At 30.0% G+C, this 20,882-nt stretch overlaps 1 protein-coding gene across 8 annotated transcripts in view; it reads left to right on the top strand.

The window, feature by feature from the left end:
• LOC123275246 (apoptosis-resistant E3 ubiquitin protein ligase 1) overlaps positions 1–20,882 on the top strand; it is a 32,886-nt gene that overhangs the window by 3,614 nt on the left and 8,390 nt on the right. For 2 of the 8 annotated variants that reach the window (XM_044743230.1, XM_044743229.1), the window contains exons 3-4: positions 18,853–19,009; positions 19,234–19,439. In XM_044743230.1, the coding sequence (XP_044599165.1) occupies positions 18,853–19,009; positions 19,234–19,439 (363 nt within the window). The other 6 variants (XM_044743234.1, XM_044743236.1, XM_044743232.1 and 3 more) reach the window with 6 other exon arrangements.

Raw genomic sequence — 20,882 nt, 5'->3', positions numbered from 1 at the left:
GTGTAAAAAAAGTCATCAACACAAATTTTTGTGTTAAATTTGACGAAAAATTTTTTACTGTGTAATGGTATAAAAATTTTATCACTTTATTTTATACAGTTTGAAATATTTTATTGCTTTAGATATAAGAGCGCACTTTATATCTGTTGAAAATAATATCAGTAGTGAAACTTGGTTATAAAAAATATAAAGCAAAAAAAACAGATATTATCTTTTTAACTAACGATATCAAATATCCAATAATTATAGATATTTGTAAGTTTAATAATTCCATCATCGTTGTACAGAAATTTCTCTGAAGTAAACTAATATTAATAGAATATTAGATTACTCGTCGAATAATTAATTTAATTTTCTCAGGCTTTACATTGCGTATTAAATTATGCTACGAGAAAAATTCATTAATTTATCAACAAAGTCAAAACATAAATTGAAGACGAAAACATTGATTACGTTTCAACAAATGTCCTCTGTTATTATTTATATTTTTAAAAATTTTACACAGACAAAAGAACTCTTGATTAATTAAAAAACGGGCAAAGTAGTATACACGATGGTACTCAGCTGTTACTCATTGTAAATATTATAAGGATTCAAGTAGTAAAACCTTTGATGATTTCTACTCTGCTTAATCACTTTTGTGTTGACTTTAATTTTATCCCTAATCATCGTTATTACAATAATTTAAAGTAAAATAGTGGTAATAAATGCACATTATTTGTTTCATTATGCATACATTATGCATTATAATAGAATATTTTAAGTATATTTGCATTTTAATTCAAAATATAAAGCTTGGTGACATTAGTTTTACTACTTGTGTTTCCTACAACAATTTCCTTGATCAGCTATAATACATCTTCCGGGTTTTGTTATTCATTTCTATTTTTCCCTCGGGATCGCACCATCGAGGAACGATACAGTATAAAACCAGGTAACAGGGGATGAGTGTATAGATGGTGTGTTATGTATGCAAACACGGCACAGTGACATAGCTGCAGTCGACAAAATGAGCTCTTCATCTCGCCAATACAGCTCACTAAATTTACATCAATATTTGCGCAAGCGCTTATTATATTTATATGAATTTATCTACGTTAACATATTTTCATTTCAAAAAATAGTCAGTAGAAATTTTTTCTTATTTCTAAAATCAAATTATGAAAATTCCCTAAGTTTTAGGGTAAAATTTAAGAACTTTTACAGTTTAAAAGATATTTCAATATTGATAAAAAAATTATTGAAATTGAATTCTGTTTCAATGAATTTTTGTACATTTTGTTAATCATATAATGATTATTTAATAATTTATTCCCATAAAAATATATATTTTATGTTGTAAAAAGATTCGAGTAGTTTCAAACTTTACCAATTACTTACTTAGTAATATATACAATGAATAAATATCATAAAATCAAACTTCGAAAACTAACTCACCTCAACTCATGTAACTCACATCGTCTAAATTACCTCGTTCGCAGTTAAGGTTTCAAGGTACAAAAATCTTTAAATAATTGCTGATATATAGTAATGCTAACTGTACTCGGTCGTCTATAACTACATAATTGGACTTGAAGCTAATTGCCGAAGTAAATTAGAGCTCTTTTAATATAAATAAAACTACTTAGCAAAGTATTTAATCGACATTAGGCCAAGCTAACTATTAACTAAGTGTACTGAGTCTGAAACATTAACTTACACACTCACACACAAAGTCCATAATACAATCGACAACAGAGCACACACAGAAGCCGTTAAAACGAAATCACGAGCAAGACGAATAATTAACCTACTGCCCTGTACCTTTATTTGAGGTATATAGTATTTTGAGCAAAGTGACTACCGTGTGACTAATCTGATTTACTTTGCCTGAGTACACTTTACGAATATACACCTATAACATTCACTCTTGGTGTGACTCTCTTGACTTAACATTTATCCAATAAGCTCTGATATGTATGTCTTGTATTACAAATTTAAATGCTATTGTACTTTTATTGCGGGATCATCTCTAATGCCCTTAAAAAATAAAAACAGACATGATTAAACTAATAGATAAAAAAGTTTGGAGCTTTCTTCCTCATCGGAAATAGTGACACAAACTTTAGACAAAAATTCTTGAAAACAACAATTCAATAAAGTATTTGGCTGAATATTTTTCAAAGCAATAGTTACAATGAAAATTAATTGTTTTTTTCAAAAACAAATTATGAATACTCATCACACTTAAGAGTATGTCTCAAATTATATTAATTTAACAATCTAGTTTCTGAATAATTGATCGCCAACTTACTTGACTGTCACCGTTGTTTCGTAACCGCAGTCTCAAAGGTACAAAACTTTCTTTCCCAACTAAATCTGTTCTCTTTTTCTTATCTTTTAATTTTTTATTGCTGAGTATCAATTTTCCCTCCAAAACCCGCACTTAAGTTTCTTCCACACTGAGAAAAAAAAGTACTACTCTTGAGAAAATTTTCTTGTCACAAGAATATATATTCTTCATAATTTTCAAGAATATATTTTCTCGTCCCAAGAATTGATCGAATTAATCGAATTATTTTTTGTTTAATTCAAGTGAACCTATTTGTTTGTTAATCTATCAAAATTAATGCCAATATTTTATTATCATGATAGATATTGATATTCTTTTGTCAAAAAACAAAAATTTATTTTAAATGATTCTTGAGCCAAGAAATTTTTTTCTGGACAAAGATTTTTTTTTCTCAATGCATTAAGCTTTAATTGTCTCGAAAAAATCCAGCGACCAATCACGTCCAGGCATGAGTATACAAGGACAGTCACATAATTGATATATTACAAAATTCTGTAGTTTTTAAAACTTCAACGTCGCCCTACTTTCGCTTGAATTTAATAAAAACTCTGATAGCTATAAAATATTCAAAATATGCAAATTAATCGTGTATGAATGTTATTGCATTCGCGATTAGATTGGTAACATTATCTTTCAACTGGGAATATGATTGATACCTGGAACAACGCGTGAGGGAGCAGAATGTTCGTTCCCCAGGAGGGAAATCGTGTCTACTATTTGACTCGCAGGATCAAGGCGAAGATAAGAGACATGGGTGAGCGTGAACCATGAAAATGAGAGTGATATAGATAAGGAATTCCACCATACCAAATACATATACATTCATACATATATTTTATCGTCAGCACGTAAACTTTCATATGGAGGATCACGCGCTGTTCTGTACAATATCACGACATAGAAAGAGTTGGTGGCGAAAAAAGAGAGGGTGGCAGAGAAAGAGGTTGAAGATGAGGGTGAAGAGATGTATAGCTGAGTATAGTTAATGTAGTAGTGTAGAGTAAGCGCAAAGTGGTGGCAGCGTTAGTTGGTGGGGACAAGGGTTGCTCCAGCCATGTAATCGTATTGTATGCAGTCGACTAGCGTGACTCCACACGTACAGATCGCGGTATTACCCGCGTGTCTACTGTTTCAAAAAATTATTATTATTTATCATTTCAATTTGTTTATTATTAGAATTAGTCGATAGTCAAAAAATCGTTTTCAAAATTACGTTTTTAATGATTAATAAAAAAATTTTTAAACACACACGGCTTAATACATTACGTGGTTGAAAATGTTTTATTGTAATCGCTCGTATGCTATTAGAGTAAATATAAATTTGTTGGGTAGTTATTTTAAATCAAATAAAAACACGGTGATTATTTCACGTCTTTGACATATTTATTTTGAGCGTTTGTATTGTTTTAACTGTAAAGATAAATTAATGAGTTTATTCTAGCTGGTAGATAAAATTTATTAATAATATTCAATATTAATTGAGAGGCCTTGTTAGATTCAGTAGCGTAGGAGAGAAATTTTTTGAGTTATTGTTTATTATTATATAGTAAATGAGGTGATAAAAGTCCTCTTGTGCCTGCAAAAATCTAAATTTATCATAGTTAAGAAAAAAAATTAACCGTTACATCTTATTGGCTTTATGTTTGCACGGAATTTAAGTCGTTGATAAATAGCTTCATAAAATCGCGGTTGTCATCGCAGACATATTAGTAGTGTAATCTAAAGTATCCGGTGTACAATGAAGGTAAATCATTTTCTCAAGTGATTTCTTGAATAAATCTTTTTTTTTATTCAACTTTATTTAAATTTTTGCATAATTATCATTAATTGCAACCGTTATCATTATCATTGAATTAAAAAATTTAGAAATCAATCATTCTCAATTGATAAATTATGAAGTATCAATTATATCAATATTTAATTGGATCACTAATTAAAATGTTAGTAAATATTTCCCCGGAGAAAAAATTTTCAAATAATAAAAAAGTTTGTAAAATGCAATGTGCTGTTCATCAGGATAAATTTATTATCCAATTTAAGTTATTTTGTTTGATAAGTGATCCGTTAAAAAAATATTTACAGGGCCGAAAATAATTAAATACTCGATAACTGAATTCTAGCGAATGAATAGAGACAAAAAAAACATCAAATAACTGTTCTGTATATCAATATCCGTCTATTTTATATAAATTCGAATCTTAACGAGTTTAATCGCGTATCGATAACATAAATATGCATAAATGCATTGATATTTCCCGGCACTAATGTAATCCAAAATATTATCGAGTTAGCAATTAAATGATATCTGCATACCACAGCACATACATGTTTAATTACCGCTTATCATTCTCATTTCTTATCCTTCCTCTGCTTGGTTTTGGCCTTTACCTTTAGTGCTGTAATTAAAACTGCACAACATATGTATATTCATATCTACGCCAAATTAACCTCTGCTACATTGTTAATTCTTAGACATGAGATCAAATTCTTACGTCATAGTTTCGATCTTTCAAAAGTTAACCCACACTATAATATAATTTACATACGTAATATGACTTGAGTTTATAAGTTACATTGTTGCAAGGCGATCAAGATCTAACTTTTCTCAAGTTTTCATTCAAATTTACATTCGTTCCACGGCAAGTCAGTTGTGTACACACTTGCTCTAATTCTTCTGCATTGCAGATATATCGTGTTATTTATACATAAATAAATTTTCAAGTGCTTGTTCTTGACACTGCTTCTTAACTAAAAAAATATCCAACATTAAGCGCATATTTTTATTACAATTTTCATCACACATAATATTACTTCATTTCCTTACTAGATTTAATCACGACTTTAATTTATACTCTCGCGTTTGTTTATTCATCAATTATTAACTAAATAATTTTTTTTATGAATAAAATATACAACATTTTGTAAATCATAATTCTTATGCTCGACCTATATGAAATTTAAAGCATATACATTGCGTGTATACACCGCCGAAATCGATTTTTGCAAAAGTTGGCCGAGAGTCTTACTCTATATCTATACATACATTTATATAATATATACATTATACATATATCCAAATTCACATATCACTTGAATCCAATCTTTTATGCAGAACGAATTTTTACGCTTTTGATAACTTTTAAAAAAGCCTTTTAACTCTTTTAAATTTTTCAACATTTGTCGAAAACTCGTAGATGTTAAGAGCATCAATTTTTTATTTTAACTTAAAGTTTATTTTTCTTAAAACGTTTAACTTCTCTCGAGTTTTTTTCTCTCAATTACCAGCTCAATTCATAGGGGTTAAATCTGTCATATATATACATTAAAATATGATTTTAAACTCTCAAAATTCGAGCTTTTCACCAGTGAATCCTAAAAAAACTCGACAGACTTTTAAAAAGTTTTAAAGCAACATTATAACTTATTATTAAAGTGTCTATTTAACGAATGAATTGTTAAGCTTTAAGAGCAAAAAAAAAACAAAATTTCTACAATAAAAATTACTTAATCCAAGTTACAATGGAATGCGATGAAAATATCGTTAAAATGTCTCTCATCCGCTTTACTTTTTATATTTTTTTTTCTTTTATCTCTTCGTGCCATTCTATGATTCTAAATTGAATAATATCGATTAATTCTCTGTACAGAGGGCATGTATATAAGGATAGCTGTATGTATATATTTATATAAAATATAAAATATACGTATTTAAACAATAGACAGTGAATAATGCTCTAAATAAAATTCATGTTATGCTCAATAATACTCAAACCCAGAGTGATAAATCAAATGAAACTATATTGGATTATTAATGCCACATATATCAGTCTGTATTAAACATTTATACATCACCCAGCACACCTTTAGCTACACAAAACACCCTACAGAGTCACACTGGCCCTCACAGATAAATTTATTCACACATGTACGCTCAAACAGCCTCACAAATATTTACACTTAGTCCTTGTGTCCACTCGAGTCAGCACTCGAGGACGAAAATTCTCTCGAGATTTCCATTATGTCATAAACATGACATTATTCCGTGTTACATCTCCTGTAACACCGCTTCCACTTTACACTCTCTAAGAAACAATTGCCTATAAATACATCAAAAGCAGCGCTATCATAAATTCAGTCCAGGCTTTTTCACACCTCAAAGTGCAAAACCTCGAGTGTTGTTTATTATCTGAATAGATGTTAAGAGTAATCAATACACCACTTAAATCATCTCTATCTGTTATTGGCATTCCTCTGACGTGTCATTCGAAGTACGTACCCTAGAATCAGTTAACCCAACCCTTTTTTTTTAAATTACTAAATGGAAAAATTTTATTGCAGTACTTTATTACCTCGCCTGCAATCATGATATATCACGAAAGATTTGCGAAATCGACCTGATTTTTAACTTCCCGCTAAGAAAATCGAAGATTTTAAAAAATCGGGAAGTTATTGTTTTCACCCCGTTTTGCAAAAATCGAGTTTTCATCAGATCTCGACGTTTGACGGTCATAGGAAGCTTCCCTGACTATTCTCGCAAGGTTGTCACTATGTCTGTATGTATGTATGTATGTATGTATGTGTGTGTGTGTGTGTGTGTGTGTGTGTGTGTGTGTGTGTGTGTGTGTGTGTGTGTGTGTGTGTGTGTGTGTGTGTGTGTGTGTGTGTGTGTGTGTGTGTGTGTGTGTGTGTGTGTGTGTGTGTGTGTGTGTGTGTGTGTGTGTGTGTGTGTAAGTATGTGAATCGCTTATAACTTTTGAACGGCTAAACCGATCGGAACCTACCAAAAAGCGTTCTAAAGAGTTCCCTCAAACTTAGATTCCCTGTGAATTTGAACCGATTCGGATCGATAGATTTTAAGAAATTTTGAAAAATCTCAAAAAAACTAAGAAAAAAAATTTTTTTTTAAGTGGTTTTTTTGGAATAAATTTTAAATGGCTTTATCGATCAACTTCAAAAACTAATCCACTCTTAACATCCAAAAACCACGTCGGTCGCCACCGATCCGGTCAAAATCGGTTCATTTGTTCGTGAGTCATTGTTGACGAAAAAAAACCGAAAAAAGTGTTTTTTCGGAATTACTCCGAGTTTTCTAGTTTTATCAATTCGAACTTGAAGATTCTCCATGAGGCTGAAAAAACTGCGTTGAATGCTGCCAACCACGTGAAAATTGGTCATTTCATTTAAAAGTGATGGCGGTTTAAAAATTTGAAAAATTGTGTTTTATTAAACTTCTATCAGACTTTTGAGCTCGAAGAGCTCAAAAGCATAGAATAGTTATCGTTTTAAGCTTAGAGAACTCAAAATAACACATAAATTGTTCTTTTGAGCTCAGAAAGCTCTAAAACATCATTAGTGCAATTTTAAGCACCTAGGTATGAAATTAGCGGAAAGTTGCACGGATGGCCTTCAGGGTCTACCATTTTTCTGATTTTTTTTTATTCATTACCTCTGAAACCTATATTAAATATCACTTTATTTCTTCTTTCCTGGTGGGTAAAACTGGTGAGTTAGAAAAATTTGTTAATTAACAGTTTCACGAATAAATTAAGTTTTTCATTGTAAAAAGTTCTCCGGTGTAATGTAAAATTGATCGGTAGAAAAATTTGAAATACTTATGGTGCAGAAATTACACTAAACTGTATTAATTTTATATAGGACATAAATGGAACTTAAACTCTGCTTATTATAAAAGCACGATTAAAAAAAAATACCATAAAGGTTATTCTTAAAAATTTTAGGCCCAAGTTTTTTTTAAAAAAATATATTGAAAACACAAAAAATAGTCGAATGATGTTTTTTAGGAATTTAACTCTTGTAATTATGTCATTTTTATCGTACCTCGCGTTCCTTCGACAGAATTCCAATTCAAAGCTGAAATTGTAAGCATTCACTGCTGAGAATCTTTGAAATGAAAGGTACTAGTAAACATTTTATTAAAAATGATGTACTGGAAAAATTGCACATCAAAGTGTAAATTATATAAAAAATTAAATTATATGAAACATCAAACATTTATTTCTTTCTCGATAGCTTTGTGAAAAATAAACCTTGTTATTTCAAATTTTATATCAAAACTAGCCCTCTGAAGTGTGCATTTTGAAGTTGAATGCTTTGGTTCATTCGGTCTATATTCAAATTTAATTTATTCAAACATTAATCTCTGTTTACCGCCTCATCCTGGTAATCCTGCCAATTTATTTTTTCCCACCATTTATTTCAATTAATTATTAGCCGTCACTTTTATCTTCATCGGTTGGAAAGTTCCTACCCGTAAATCACCGGATTAATCGCATGCTTTTAAAATTCGGCTTAAAAATATTGATAAATCCAGTGAGATATTCTCCGCAAAATCTCACTGGAAAAAGTTGGTTTTAAACCTAACTTGGTATTAAGGGATCAAATCCCAAGCTTTGCGGTTTAGTGTTATGGTTATAACTTGAAACTATATGTACCCTTAAATTTAAAGGCTGAAATTTAATATATATTATATCCACCACAGTAAAGTACAGTGTACAAAGAACATATATAAAATCTAAAAAAAAGCACAGCCAAGATTTTTTAAAATCGATCTTTCTCGTGAACTTTCATACCGCTCGCACCAGTTTAGTTCAACACTATACCCTTATCCATAATCATGAGTATGTGCGACAGAGTGACACACATAAGCCCTACTTTACTCTTTTTGTCTCTTATCTCAGTTTTAGTCTCAGATTTATAGTCGTTACTCATTCTACAGCACCTCAAAATATATTTCTTCTCCTGTCCCTTGACATAAACTCTTCTCAACAGAAAATTTTTTCGCTTCTTATCTGGCGTACAGTAATGTGCATCTAAGTCATTCTTACTGAGTACCAGCCTTTCACCCCTCAACTGCACACATTGTCGAGAAGGATCGTTATTATCTGAGTAATGTCGGTAAAGGATATCTATACGTGAAAGGTCAAGAGTCCACGCGAGGTCACGAGGCCTTTTCTCATCGTTACACATGCACTTTGCCATTACACCTTTCTTGTAATTTTATATTTTATAAATAAAATAAAAGCGAAGTAGCATATTTACATGTATAATGATAATAATATATTTATTTATTTATGAAAGAAGTGGAAGTTGAGATCCCTTTAAGAGGTAAAGAAAGTTTATACTTGAACTTTAAACTCATCTTGCAGTACAACGAGGCTGTACCAGCAGTGTTTAGCATTATTATTATAGTATGCACTTATTAATCACTGCCAATAAGTATCGGCAGCTTAACTTACACCAATTAACGCTTAATAAATTTTGTTTTAAACTCTACGCTGACGTTTAATAATTCATCGACATAATTGCTTACGACTTCAGTTATTTTGTAGTATATTATTGTTATTATTATTGTTAAATATATTAAACTTGTACAATTATTTATTGTTACTATTTTTCATTATTTTGTCAAGAACTGAAATATTTACAATTTATCGTCAGCTTCTTTTATTGGAAAACACACGTCTCTATAAGTAAAACTACACCGGAAGATAAAAAACACGTGAAAGAACAAAAAAAAAAAAACAAAGTAAAGCGTAGAGAACGGCGTGAATAAAGTATAATAAAAATAAAAACTCGTCGCGATTAAATCGAGTTATGCCGGACAAAAATCCGGGGAATCGAAATGGGCAACGAAACAAGAAGTTCTTTGCCGATGAAATATCATCGATTGGCATGTCACTACGACCGAGCGGCAGTTCCTCTTCCGGTGAGTTTTGTATTTCAGTTAAAAGTTTTTTCTTTAAGTTGTTTTTATTATAATGCTGTTAAAAAATGATAATTGTAACTGATATAATACAAGCAGCATAATTATAAAATAAAACTTACACTTTTTATGGAACTCCATTCCATAAATTTACATATTTATCGTAGCTTGTTGACTTTTTAATATATTTAATATTCTTCACTGTATATACTTATTAATATACCACCTTCTGTTATTACATTACCCGCGGTTTACATATTTTACTATTAAAAGACTTTTAGTTTCGTAGCTTAGCAATTAAATGGTGGGATGAGTAAGCTCAGTTTATTAATTAAAAATAAATTAAATTTTTACATTCATTTTTTTACTCATATTGAAGTATGAACAATTAGTATATTGTATGACTAGGGATGAAACAAAACGATTTCAGACCAGAGTGAAGTTGCCTGTCCGAGCGAAGCGAGGGCTGGCATCACTCGGTCTGAAATCGTGTTTCATCCCGCGTCACACATTATATTTTTCATATAAGTTGCATTAAAAATGCTAGTTTCAATGTCTGGAGCTAACCAGAACTCGATAGTTTCAGACTAATAGCGAAAATACCATTTTATTATAAAACTTATAATAAAATAGAAAGTAATGATTTATTTTTCAATAAACATTATTCGTAAATTGAATAGTTTTCTTTTGTCATTCTTATTTATGCTTAGTAACAGAATTATAATGTCAGTACGGTTAACGGTTAGAATGATAATTATAAAGATATAAAATGAACAAAAGATACTCCGATAGGATTGAAAATAAAGCTGCAACTTCATCTCGCGGGCAGAAAATTGTCATTTTCTGTCCGCCGGGAAGGAATGATTGATTCCTGCCCGGCAACAGTCGCATTGGTCTGAAATTGTCTAGTTTTGGTTGACTCAACAGGCATTGAAACTCGCATTTTCAATGCAGGTTATATGAAATAGTATATTACACTACAAGGGCAGAAAGTTGAGATTCCTGCACTGCGCGCCATGTGCCCGAGGCGAAGCCTTACATGTGATCTGAGAAATTTCTTACTTTACTTTCCTAGGTGTGTAATATACTATAAAAATATTATGACCTTCAGAATGTCTTCGGTGACTTTCTTACTACGATAGTTATGCCAATTCTGGAGATCTAGAAAACTGTTGGCAAATAAAATACTAGGGCATATATCCTGAGGTATTTTTGAAGCTGCTGAGCCGTTTGAATACATGAAAATTTTAACGCCTTAAACAGCTTCTCGTGGAAATAAAAGTGAATTTATAACAGAAAAATGCTTGTACCTCTGGTGAAAAAAGAATTTAACAGCCTTTAAAAGGTTCAAACATCAGGGAAAAAAATATTCCAACTTTTGCAATCTCAGTTTCGATAAACATCACAAAAAAATTTGTAATCTTTGAACTAATATTTCTACTTTGATCTTAAATAAGATCCACAGAGATGATGGAATCTCTAAAATTGAAGTATCTTTAGCGTGTAAAGTAATATCTGTCGTAATTAACAAACTTGATGAAGCATTATCGTTAAAAAAAAATTTTTAAAATACGAAATCTTTTCCGTCGTAAAGCAAGCATCAAAGTAAAGGCTTCGTTACACTTCGCTGAACTTGGATCGGAAATTTTAGATTACTTGATTTACTTTTTCATTCATTTGATATCTTCCAATTTCTATTTCAAAGAAACTGGAGGAAACATCCACTTGATTAAATTTGTATTTAGATGTCTTAGGTAGTTTCTGAGCGGTACTTGTTCTTAAATACTTCAAGTACACTTCAATCGAGAAATGAATAGTGTTCGTGGCGTGATTAAAAATTTTAAATAGTTGATAAAAGGCAAGCAGTGAATAGTGAAATAGAAGATACCGAAATCTGTTGAATCTTTCATAAGGCACCGAGGCAATATGAACACTTTGATGTTTTTCCTGCAAGCAAAATTCTTTTCAATTCATACTCGCATCAGTAAATATTTCTCTTTAGATCTCAGTGTATATTTTACTACTGTGCTACGCATTTTAAATCTAATCATTTTTATTAAATTCATAAAATTTTTATCTACTACGGATTTCAATAATCTTATTAACTATCTCTATATATTTAGAATATTATAATTTCAATTGAAAATTTATTATCACATCTCCAATGTAATTAACTTCTTCTGTTTATTGTTTCAATCGATTACAAATAAAAATTCAATTCATTATTTATTGGAAAATAATTTAATTGTAGGTGAATTACTGAATAAATTTTCGGATGTATTATTAACACTAATTGAATAGTAAATGGAAGTTAAATTTGTGCTGGCCAATAATTTGTATCATGAGTTAAAAATAAAGTTACAAAATAATAAAAAAAAAATGTAGAGCAATAAAGTAGAAAAATTTTTAATTTCAAAAGATTTAAGTCCTCAGACACATTTTCCAATCTATTTTTATCCACCAATAAAATTTCTTCTCTCGAAAATTGCGACAAAAAAAGAAATAAAAATAAAGATAAAATTGACACGAAAGCTCATCTTGTTCCGTCCCGATCGATAATCAATTTTCACAAAAATTACGGAGTAGTTTCGGGTATCTGAAACGGGAAAAAATTTCACAGCAAGTTTTAATCAAACAGCAGTTGTTTTACTCGGGAAATTTATACAAGAGTTTAAAACAGTTGTACTACATTACGCGGTATAAATATTCCAGAGCATTAAGATAAAAATTAGAATAAGTATGGAATAAATAAAAAACTAAAAGATAAGCAGGAAAAATTAAATGCATGGTATATATATATAATTATCCTCATATACTTCGTAGAGTAAATTTTAGTGCTTCCACTTGTTCATTAAAAATAATGAGTAAAGCGTAGGTGCAAATGGAGGTAGAATAACACACGAGAGTATTTTTTTACCAGTAGTCTGCAGGCTGTAGCTTTCTATTTCAAATGAGGCATAACCACTAGATAATTGAATTTATATATTTTAATTTTAGATTAAAAATTTTATTTAGTACCGCTGTATCGAGCACTTTACGCTCCATTTATTTTAATCATTTATTGGTTTGATTACTCAATTTATAGAAGCTTTGCGAATTTGAATACAGCCCAATTACTCTTATCTGGAATCTTAGCATCAAAGAAACTCAATATCAGCCGGGATTAAACTGAAAATTTATTCAGGTTTTTAATCCCGATAATTTACCTGATACTTTTGTTATAATTTATAATGATACATATTTATCAAGCGATTCTTTATTATTGCTCCTGCAAATTAATGACTATGTCCTAGTTTAGTTTTAAAATTACTCAATCGAGCCAGATAATGAGTTGTTCTCACGATAATTCATTAACTTTAATGACGATATTGATTATTAATAATGATATCCACTGGAATTTATAACTACCATGTGTAGTACGTATTTTTACTGTGATAAAAAAAATTCATTTTGCATAAAAGCCCTTTAACAACATGGCTTATTGATTACAAGAACTATAAATAACATTATTGTGTTATATTATTAATAAAGTTGAAATTCTGCCGTAAATTATTTATGAGGCAATTACAAACACGCTACAAAATATGTATTAAATTTTGTTGGTTAAAAATTTAAAAGCTGTTTTGGTTTGTTGAAATTATTGTTTGTGATAAGCTTATTACCGGAACTTTTTTTCGTTCACCGACTGGAAACGACATTGAGACTTAAAATATTAGGGCAGGTCAGCGCACACAGCATAGTTTCTGCAAAGTTCCGAGAGGTAGGTCCTAGCGGCCTAGTTTTTCAGTAAATGTGTTTTTTCACTTTATAAACCGCGGGCAGTACCTTAACTTGAAGATTATAATTTTTTACAGTTTTTAATTTTTTATTTTTATTCAATATAAGCCACATAAAAACTAGCTCTTCATGTTTTTAAGACTAAAAGTATCTTCTGACGTAAACAATAAATTTGTTAGAAAGGACATTAAATAAAATCAATATCCAAGTGTTACTTTTATGCTTTCTCCACCACTATGGTCAATCATAAATACTTTCATTGATCTGCACATAAACATTGAACATCAGTTCAGAGTCATTTCACCCTATTGCAGTATATAAAAGAAGTGCAAGCACTAAAATCGACAGTAGTTTACGATACAAAACCAATGTCTGAATCGCCCCGATGGTACCAGCAACATCAAATTATACTCGGGTGTACACACAAAGGTAGTTGTGCCTCATGCTGAATAATATCGCGCTGTAATCAACTCAATCGATCCCATCGCAACCTTGGTCCACCGACAAATGTACTAAATAGTTACTCTATATTCAAAGACAATCTCAATGAGTATTAAATCTAACATTTTGAGTTTGGACTTATAAATACCTGCAACCATCTATAAATTTAAACCACGATACGATATGACGTTTATGATAACTTACATCCTATCTCAATCGATACCTAAGCCCTCATAAATCACTCCAGTATCCTTAGCACATAAATTTGAATTACCGACCGTTTATCCGTTATTAGTTATCAGAAAAGAAATTATTCAAATTTTTATCAGAATCATAACGGTGTCTATTAATAAGTACACAGAAAAAAAAATTAACTTGAGTCAAGAGAAAAATTCTTAAACCAAAAAAATAATTTTGGAAAGTTTAATTTTTTTGAATCAAGTAAAATTTACTTAAACCAAGAAAAATTTCTTAGTTTAAGAATTTTTTTACTTAAATCAAGAAGTTGAAGTTCTTTAAAATTATTTACTTGATTCAATTGAATTTTTTTTCTGTGTAGATGAAATAAACGGTTCATTTTTAATTGGAAGTTTTGGCTGTGAAAAACACCAGAGTTAAATTTTTTGAATACACGTGTCATGGGTATCATCTAAAAAAAATATTTACAACAATGTCGTAAGGACTATTTATAGTTTTAAAGTTCAGAGGTTACCAGTTCAGAGTATAAATAAAAAATAACATACAACACAAAGTGGAGTTTATAAGAGCAGTTTAAACGAGCTTGGCAATCCATTAAAAGTTACCAAAACAATAGGTACTATATATTGTACGATAATGATAATCCTTAATAGGATATATATAGCTATAATTGTAAGTTATAATTTAGTATTTATGATTATGAGATAAACAATGGGTAGTCTACATAATGTAGAGACTATATTGATATTTATTTCATTAATATCGACGTTTGAACGGTTCTAATTAATGTAATGTAATAGCATCGTTAATATCGGATTGTAAGGTAGTAAACACAGAGTTTTAGTTAGATTATAAGGTTATACTATTGACATAATAATATATAAGTTATAATTTGTTAGAAAATGAATTTGTCCTATAGGATATTTTCACTTGTATTATAATTATAATTTTACTTCTGAGGATATATTAGTTTTTGATACGTAAATTGATGTCCGTACATTGTAAGTAATTGAAATGAATAGAATTGTTCTTGAAATGTTAACAAGCTTCTGGTTCCTTTGTCACCGGGTTTAATTATCACGACTATTTGAAGTCGTTGAGTTGAAAGTGGAAGATGAAGTCGAATAATGTGTTCGGACTTATCCGAGTTTTCCAGCTTCCGCCTCATTTAACTTTAATAATTTATAGCGACTTACAACAAATGAGAGGAAAAAAATGACACAATCGTGAATGGCACAATGCCAAAAGGATACTGTCTAATGTCTGAGCCAATTTTTTCAGAAAACTCTTCGTCGTTGTCTCTTTGGAATAATTTATTTCGCGATATCTTGCGCCGGTGGTAGTGTCAACTGCGAACAAAAAAAGTTTTCAGTATAAAAGATGATAGTCCGTGAAGCTTTTGTTAAGAAAATCACTGAAAATTCACAAGGGAAATTAAGTATTTTTCTTTTTTATTTTTGTTTTCAACTTTAGTCTCTTGCGGCATTCAAATCTGATTCAAGTGTAAAACAATGCTCTAATTTCAGACAGCTTAAGTTGGTAATAAGTACTTGTTTTTTGTTAGAGTTCATATAATGTAGCGACACAGTTTATTGCAATTTTTTTTTTAACTCTATTTAAAAATTTTTATTACATAATTTAATAACATATATTTTTATTTTTGAATGTTTCATTTACACTAGTATTGATTTTAAAGCAATAAATAAACTTAAAAACTCTCGGAATTCGTACAATAAAAATATTTATTCAAAAATGTTTTAATCTGTCGGTCAAGATAAAATTTACTTTTTAAATTTAATTTACCTAAGTGTATTCCATGCTCAAATAATAAGTGACTGATAAGTAGCTTATTATAAAAAGAGCTACATTAGTAGCTCATCTTACAACCCGGAAATTTTCGAATAGCCGTTTTTAATAGCTAATTTGTCATTTAACGACAAATTCGGAAAAGGGGGAGAAGAAAGGATAAAAAGCAAGGATGGACCACTTAGTGGGAATCTTTCGGTAAGCGAAGAAATAATTTTGACAGCCATGGACCGGGAATCGAAATCTGATCGCTTGGTTACACGCCAAAATCTCTCCTAGTCAAGCTATCCAGAGTTTGTGCGCAACTCATTCCCAGTCACCTAATAATGGATTGCTTTGAATACTTGAGATGTTGAAGCTCTTCGGTGTATTTATATTCATACTTACAAAATATGAAATGTAAGTTGTGTGAATACTCGTGGAAAGAATATTCCTAAAGTATTATACGAGACTTGAATTTAAATAAAAGCAATTTTACTTACTGGCGAACCATTATATTTTCGAAACACTTCCAGCGCTGACTTTCAACACATCACTATTTTTTAAAATTTTAAACAGCAAAAAAACTTTTTTATAAAAAACGTTTTCATCAAGCCGCTCTGCTAGAGGCTAGAGAAAGTAAAAGATTAAAATGTTAGAGATGACACGGTCACGTTGATTTCCGCAAACTATTCAGAACTTTCATCCATAAAATTGAACTCCTGCTTTTATTTTACTTCTTCAGACGACTGAAGAAAACATTTTCGTTAGCAAAAAAACTTTTTAATTAAGTTTTTTTCCTCTCTTTAGTTTTTAATCTCAAGAACACAACACTAACTCTTGTTCCTCGTTGTTTTTTAGAGTGTCATACCAATTTGTTGAGATTAAATATAAGTTAATCACTCTTTTCAAGTCACGATTTTCTGAAACTTCTCAGAGGACAAGCATGAAATATTGATTAAATTTGAAAAACTTTCATCAGAATTTTAAAACGCAGGACCATTTCGATAAATCTGAATAATAAATAAATTTTATTTATAAAAATGTAACGTATTATTTTTAATCTTTGTTCAGTTAATGTGCCAGAATATCTTGCACATATCTACCAGCTGCTGACGTAATTTCGATAAATTTAAGGATGCATAAAAATTCCGAGAATCACATACTCAGCGTCCTGGTAAAATAGAGGCTGATAGCCCAGCCAACCATATTACAAACTGCATATATAGATATATAAACGCTAACCTGTGTCTATATTTATACGAGAGCCAAGATACAGGATTTAATATTGTCAACAGAATAGCCGAGGAAATTAGGTGAAACGTTAAGATAAATTCTATTATTACGGTCAACTGGAGCATCTCTGAATACTTTAGTCTCATCAAAACAAATAATTTTACGCCTCGCTGTTTCATCAACTTTTATTACTATAATAAAAAATTACTAACAACCTTACAATCACTATGTGACTGCTGAGACTTGTGAACTATAAATAAATAAAATTTTGCTTTATTAAATAATAATTTTTGTTAAATTGCACTGTACTTTTTTAACTATTAGCGTTTTTAAAGATATAAGCTCATCCCGATGTTACACTCATCAAGAGCTTTCATTTGAGTATCCACATGCATTTTGATATAATTTTCATATATACATATATAATATATATATATATATAAAGATATGAAAAATTGATGTGGGTACTCAAATGAAAGGTCTTGATGAGTGTAACATCGGGATGAGCTTATATCTTTAAAAATGTCAAGAGTTCACAAGATACAAGGTCATTTCTTAATTACGTTAAATTGTACTTTACTTTCTTAAATATTGACGTTTTTAAAGATATAAGCCCATTTCGATGCTACACTCATCAAGAGCTTTCATTTGAGTACCCACATGCATTTTGATATATTTTTCATATATACATATATATAATATATATAAATATATGAAAAATTGATGTGGGTACTCAAATGAAAGGTTTTGATGAGTGTACCATCGAGATGAGCTTATATCTTTAAAATTGTCAATATTTCACAAGGTAAAAAGTCATTTCTTAATTATGTATCTAGAGATAGAGCATTTTCGAATGCAGCCTAAATAATTATCATCATAAATTGACTATTGGTGAGAATGATATGAAACCTTGAAAAAGGACAATTCCAGGTCGACCTTTCTAATGATATCAAATTTAACCATAAAAACCCATTTTATCATATAAATACACTGGCCACATAATTTTTCTTATTCTCTTAATAATATAGATTTTTTATAAAGGTTGATATAAAATTTTCCGCAGTAATTTTTAATCTTTCAATGCTATATTATGTAGTTATAAACCTGAATCGTAAATTGAAAAATATATTTCAAAGTTTTCTTCATTTACTGCCGGAGTAAACGATAAAGACTTGAAGTTTTCCATTATATTATCGTCTTTTAATTATTACTTCACTCTTTGTTCTAATTATAAAGTTATGTAATAAACCTGACAATTACAATCGTAAATTTAAAAAAAATAATAAATTATTTTAAGTAATAATTAACTTATCAAGAAAATTGTTGGAGCAAATGAAAATGTTATTTATCTTTTGAACAGGAATATCAAGTCTGGCAAGTTGCGGCGAAGTTGGAGCATTACCGGAGTTGCCAGCCCAAGATGAGGAGCGCTTGCAAAGAGCAGCACGGCTGTTACAACAACGACTAGTATTACGGCAATGGCTCAGTGATCACGGACTCAGTTCTTATTACCAAAAGTAAGTTTTATTTATGTTGCATCACCAGCTCACTATAAATAATTAATTAATAATTATAATATTAAATATTCCAGCGATCGTTATCCTTTCAGTTTTCCGTCACATATATTCAAAGCACGTTAAGTTAACTTAAACTTAATTAATTGTGAATGATTTAGCGACGGGATGATAAAGACGACAAAAACTTGTGTTATTAATTTATTAATGCTCTAACTTGGTTACAGGCTAATGCAGATGGATGTGTTATCCTTGGAAGACGTGTACTGGGTTGAGGATAATGAAGCGCGTAGTACTCTTGGGAAAGATCTCCCAAGGTGGATTCAAGCTCGTCAAACTTTGCCGACATCCAAAGACGATCTTGAGTCACTGAAAGCCGATTTATGGAGCTCAGTTGTTAAAAACAGCCAACATCAAGATGCCTGGACATGGGGTAAATTTTATTTACCATTTTTTTACTAACAATTGATCAAAACTTTTTAGAGTAAAACTGGGATTTACCGCAAACACTTTACAAAAAATAAATTGGTTTCTGTGTAGAGTTTTTTGTTCTGTCAACTTTTAATAAAAACAACAGAAAACAATAAAAATCCCGAAAATAAAGTTTCACAATGACATACTCGATTCTTACTACAACAGAGAATCAATTTTATCTAATATATACATATACTGTACAAATAATAATAGAAAAGCGTGAAATGTTATGGAAAATGTCAGGAAATCATACTATCGACATATTGGAACCAGCCGTGATATTTACGCATCAATACACAAATCATACATGCATGCATTTAAGGGGGGAAATACGTGTAGAAGGCCGTTTTCATTCATTTTTTTAAGGTATAAAAAATTAATATTATTTATTGAAACTATCCGGTTATTTTATACATATATTTATAAGTATTTTTTTGTATTAAACAACAATATAAGTTAACAAATAGCGGAGATATCAGCTGATACACATCGTAAGTTGTCATCCGACTTAGCAGTCTGTGTGCAGTATGGAAGCCACAATTTTTATTTGAAATCAATTGCACAGAAAAATTACTTCATTTATATGTGAAACTTCCATATTAACCTAAATTCTAAAAAAAAAAAAAGTAAAAATTTGCATTTTTTAGAGGGCTATGAAATTAAGTCGTGATTTTTTACCACTTTTTCATACATTGTTTATTAAAAAAAAAATAGTTTAAATAAAAATATCACTTCCGATTGAGGTTCATATTCAAGGTAATTGTATAAAGAAAATTATAAGCCATATCACAAGATGATTGGTTTAAAACTCTTTGAGCTAGACTGCACACAGTTTTGAAAAAACTCGTTTCGAGAAAAACGCGTTTGAAAAAAAAAAGTGACAGAAAAAGTTAATGTAAAATAGTATTGAAGTAATTACTAAATCGATTATAACTTTTTAACGAATAGGAATTTTGACTTGAAATTTTATATCTATATTTTTGAATAGTTTTACAAGCGATTTATAAAAAAAAAAAAATTGAATTTTTTAAGCCTGTACACGTATTTCCCCCCTTAAACTCTTCGATTTCAATTTCGGCTTAAACTTTTTTAGACATCATACCTTTAGCTTACTCAAGTAAAATGGTGTAAAAATACTCCACGGAAAAAAGTAAACTGTAAAATTCACTCGGATTTCGATTAATTTTTATAGTTTAAACAGTACAGCGGATATCGGGGTGGCACAAATGTAAATATTACAGAACTTAAGGGGTTAGGGGTAGTCAGAGACATGAAAAAATGAGAATTTTCAATAATTTTTTTTTTGCCCGTAAATCATTTTACTTTATAAAAGTAATAATATGGCATCATTATATAATGTTTTGACTTGACTTCACGAAAATTTGAAGAAAAAAATTTATAA

Source organism: Cotesia glomerata, linkage group LG1 (genome assembly GCF_020080835.1).
Source record: "Cotesia glomerata isolate CgM1 linkage group LG1, MPM_Cglom_v2.3, whole genome shotgun sequence".
In the NCBI taxonomy this organism is placed as follows: Eukaryota; Metazoa; Arthropoda; class Insecta; order Hymenoptera; family Braconidae; genus Cotesia; species Cotesia glomerata.
The sequence above is the reverse complement of the archived record's forward strand: the minus strand, read 5'-3'. Positions and strand labels throughout refer to the sequence as shown.